This window comes from Pithys albifrons, chromosome Z (assembly GCF_047495875.1).
Source record: "Pithys albifrons albifrons isolate INPA30051 chromosome Z, PitAlb_v1, whole genome shotgun sequence".
In the NCBI taxonomy this organism is placed as follows: domain Eukaryota; kingdom Metazoa; phylum Chordata; class Aves; order Passeriformes; family Thamnophilidae; genus Pithys; species Pithys albifrons.
The window spans coordinates 68,710,511-68,714,584 of NC_092497.1; the positions used below are offsets into that span (position 1 = coordinate 68,710,511).

Genomic DNA, 4,074 nt, shown 5'->3' on the forward strand with positions numbered 1-4,074 from the left:
CCACCACAACTAAGTGGGAAAGTAGGAGTTGGTCCTTAATGTCCTTTTTTTGTGTTGTTACTTATTGCAGCTTGTTGCTCTGTATCTATAATAAGTGTTTGACTGTCAGCTTATCACCTTCATCTAATATGGGCTTAAAGAATTGAAATTTACAATTTCAGTAAGTTCAATATTTCAATACTCAGACATTTATACAGCAGATTGTAATGTCAGCTCAGGTGTAGAGTGAGTAAAACTTAAATGTTCACAAGCTTTTTTCCAAATGATTCACATCTGAAAATTTTAGATTGCCCAAGTAGCCATAGTAAGGATAATTTGCCTGTAGCTCTAAGTAGTTTAGAGTAATTGTAAATAGAAATGGCTTGGTGTCTTGCTTCTCTGATTAGTGAAAAGCTATTCCCGAGAGTTGTCATAGCAGCTGTGTTTCTCATCTAAATAGCATTGTACCAGTGTGTGTAGAAATACTGTCAGTGAGTAGCATTCATTCCCCTTTACCTTCTTAGGCAGCCTGATTAGGTTGCCACTTGGCCTTCATGACAGTGTTAGTATAGCATTGCCTTTTTTTTTTACTAGTTATTTAAATAGGTTGGATCTACCTGTGAAACCTGGACTTTTTAATATGTTTTCTTTTAACCCCTTCTTTGCCTCCAGCATGCTATTTGTTTTGATTGTGAAGAAAAAAGAGTAATTTTTTTAATCACTTTTGCCTTATAGGTTAATCTTCGAGCCACTGATGTGAAACTTATGCGCCAGCTCCTTATCATCAATGAAAGTATTGAATCAATCAAGTGGATGATTGAAGAGAAGGTCATTGCCAGCAGAGGCAGCAGTTTGAGTGGCAGCCTGTGCAGCTTGCTGGAAAGTCAGGAGGCATCCCCCCATGGCAGCTGTAACAGTTTACAAGACTGTAGTGATGGACTGGATGGAATATCAGTGGGGAGTTATTTGGACACCTTAGTGGATGATGTCCCTGGTCACCAAACCCCTTCAGATATAGACAAGTTCAGTGATTCTTCTGTTATGGATGACCCACAGCCTCTCCATAAGCATCCCAAAATGGATTCTGATGAGTACTACTGTTTTGGTTAATAAGAACAAGTTCCAGTGGGGCACAAATGCACTTACACTTACCCTTTTCTTTGCTGCTATTTTATTTCTTGTGCAAAACCACCTAAGTTCTCTTGGAAGGAGAGCATAATATGATACTTCGATTCTACTGCCTAACTTTTCTGTTGCTTCTAATACACTTTCTCCTTGATGGGTTAGGCTTTTCTCCTCCTCACATTTTCTTAATTTATTTTTGCAATTTTTGTGGTGGGTTTTTTTGGTTTGTTGTAATTTTTTACAATACTGTATTTACAGGTCTTTAAAAGTGGTGAAGAAAAAGCTTTATCTTTAAAATGAGACATAAGGGGATGACAGCAACAATTTTGTATTTGTTATCAATAAAATATCTTCTAAGAAATAAGTTTTCATGAATTTTATTGACTGCCAGGTTTGAGCTTTCCAAAGACAATGTTTGTACTGAGTCTTAAATCTGAATCTTGAAAATATATGTCTGCAAAATAATTTTCCTTTTGTAACCAATGAAATTTGATTCTGTTAAGCTGTCTTTCTTCACCTGTAATATAGGGCATCTGAAACTCTTCTGTGTGGAGTTTCTTACTTTTTGCAACGTTCTCGTGTCTCTTGTGTTCAACTTTGATTCTAAATTTGTTTTTTAAATTCAGCAGGGTCACCCTGCGTTCTTTTTGTTTCTTGTTTTACAAGGAATAGTTGCCTTTAACCTTTTTGTGTCTACTGGTGCAGTTGAGAGCTGCAGCTAGTCAGTTATACTGAAAACAGCTGAGAACTAAAACAGACACTGTTATGTGGCAAGTCTCTGGCTTTGAGACTCCCCTGATATTTTGTGAAGAAGACTAGGAGGTAGATTTTTTTCTTTTAACTGCTTCAGAATCATAAGAAACCCCCTAAGACTTTTCCCTTCTACAGTAAGAAAAACTTGGAACAAAAGAAATGGAATTAAACTGGACACTTTAACAGATAATGAACAGGTATTTCCAGCATACAGATAGTGAAAAAGGTGTTGATACTTGCACATCATCTGAAAGTGTTCTGTTTTTCTGTGTTGGACAGATTTCCGACTGCCAGTAAAGCATGAAATTCCCTCATAAAGAAAGCAATGTTTGCTAAGTATAAGACAGTCTCCCATTTAAAAACTATTTTATACTTTCTGAAGGAATAAAGGTAGTACATGCAGCTGTTGATGTATGTTGTTTTGATTAATTTTGAGATAAAGTAATAGTCAACATCAAATATAAAAGAGAACAGTAAAAAATCAAGAAATTGAGTGTGGTAATTTGTGCTTTTTGGGTAGCTTCATTGCTTCTCAATACAGAAGATATTTGTGTCCCTCAGAACTGAAAAAAAACAAGATATATATTTTTCTTTGGACATCATGATTTCTCAAAATAGAGCGATAGTGGAGAAATGTGTAGTTTCCAAGAATGAGCCTTATCATTTCTGCTTCCGAGATCAATCTGAGTATTGCAGATACCTTGAAGAAAAATGGAGGCAAGGCCTCAAATAGCAATGCTGTGGTGACTTAACACATTTTATTTTTTTTAATTCCTTCCCAAGCTTATGACTACTGGACGTAGCTTAAAAAAAAAGTTTGGATTAAAAAATCTTAGGAAAAATTATTTGTCAGTGTAACAATAAGTAATCAACTGTGAATTCGAAATATGTTTTACTACTTTAAGTTATTTTAATCTAGGGAACAGAATTAAATCCCTGATACCAAACTGTGATTCTCTTGGAAGTTTTTCTACCTTTATTGCTTGCCATGGAGGTTAAATATCAGGATGCATACTCCCTCTGAATCTAATGAATATGCAACATATACAGACTTTTCCAACTGAGATTTTTGGCAGTAGGCCAAGATGCACATAAAATTTTTCTGCTATGTAGAAAATTAAAGAGTATTCTTAACATACCTTCTAAAATGTCACTTTAAGTTACACTGAAATTACTTCAAGGAAAATACAGTTTGTAGCTGTCACCCACCCTAAAGAGTAATTACATCAGTGATAGATTTATTCACAGTATGATTTAAAAGTCCATTTCAATGTGAATCAAAGCTGGGGAGAAAAAAACCCTTCTACTAAAATTGGTGAAATAAAAGCTGTATGTTATTAGAAGCTTCTATTCCTCTTATTTTCAAGTGGAAGTGGAAGAATACAAATGCCAAAAACAGAGGTGCCAGCAGACTGTTAAAAGGAAACAAGGATTTCCAGGTGTTGTGTTTCTGATATCCCAGGAGCACAATTGTTTTTATTTTTGAATCATAAAATATTCACAGATTTAGGTTTGACTTCAGATTCCTTAATTTCATTAAGAGGATTTCATAGTCAATCAGACAGATCACAGATTTGATCATCTCCTAAAGTTAATGAAATAATACTGAAACCGACTGTTTAGACAATGGAAAATGTTCAGTGCTCCTTAAAAAAGTATTCACGTTGGATCTTCAACTTTGCTTTTAAAAATTTTGCTTATTTCTTTCAGCTTCCTCTACCTGTTTGACCTCAGTCTTGCAGAATCTTTGTGCGGTAAAAACAGATCTGGATGCCCTCTTCTAGCATGGGCTTCCTTATAGTTTTTTATCTGATTTACAGAACTAAAAAAGAAGGATTTGGCAGTATAGAGCAAAGTTTCTGAAAGCACTTTCCAAAGCTGTATTTATTTCTGGATAAAAGCGACAGGATTTATTTTTTTTAAAAAAGTGTAAAAATAGGAAATATAATTCCTTTATTCCCTGTCATTTTTCTATCACCTTGGCTCTTCTGACACTTAGCTTGCTTTCAGGCATAACAAATTTCAAGACACTTGATAAAATCACAGGTGATGAGCAGCACCCAGTCCATTCTTATTTCCGTATCACTGAAGTTTTGTCTTTGTAAGACATTCCACTATGTAACTGTAATTCAGAGACAATAAGGAACAGTCAAAAATTAAGGTAAGTATGCTTTCTGTTTCCTGGCAATAATAGGAACCAGCTAATAAATGGATGTT

The 4,074-nt window shown here is 34.9% G+C and overlaps 1 protein-coding gene across 1 annotated transcript in view; it reads left to right on the forward strand.

Moving 5' to 3' along the window:
* Positions 1–1,468, forward strand: part of LURAP1L (leucine rich adaptor protein 1 like) — a 22,951-nt gene extending 21,483 nt beyond the window's left edge. Inside the window, exon 2 of the mRNA XM_071580706.1 lies at positions 715–1,468. Coding sequence (XP_071436807.1) covers positions 715–1,089 — 375 coding nt within the window. The 3' untranslated portion in view covers positions 1,090–1,468. The remainder of the gene's footprint in view (positions 1–714) is intronic.
* The last annotated feature ends 2,606 nt before the right edge of the window (positions 1,469–4,074 follow it).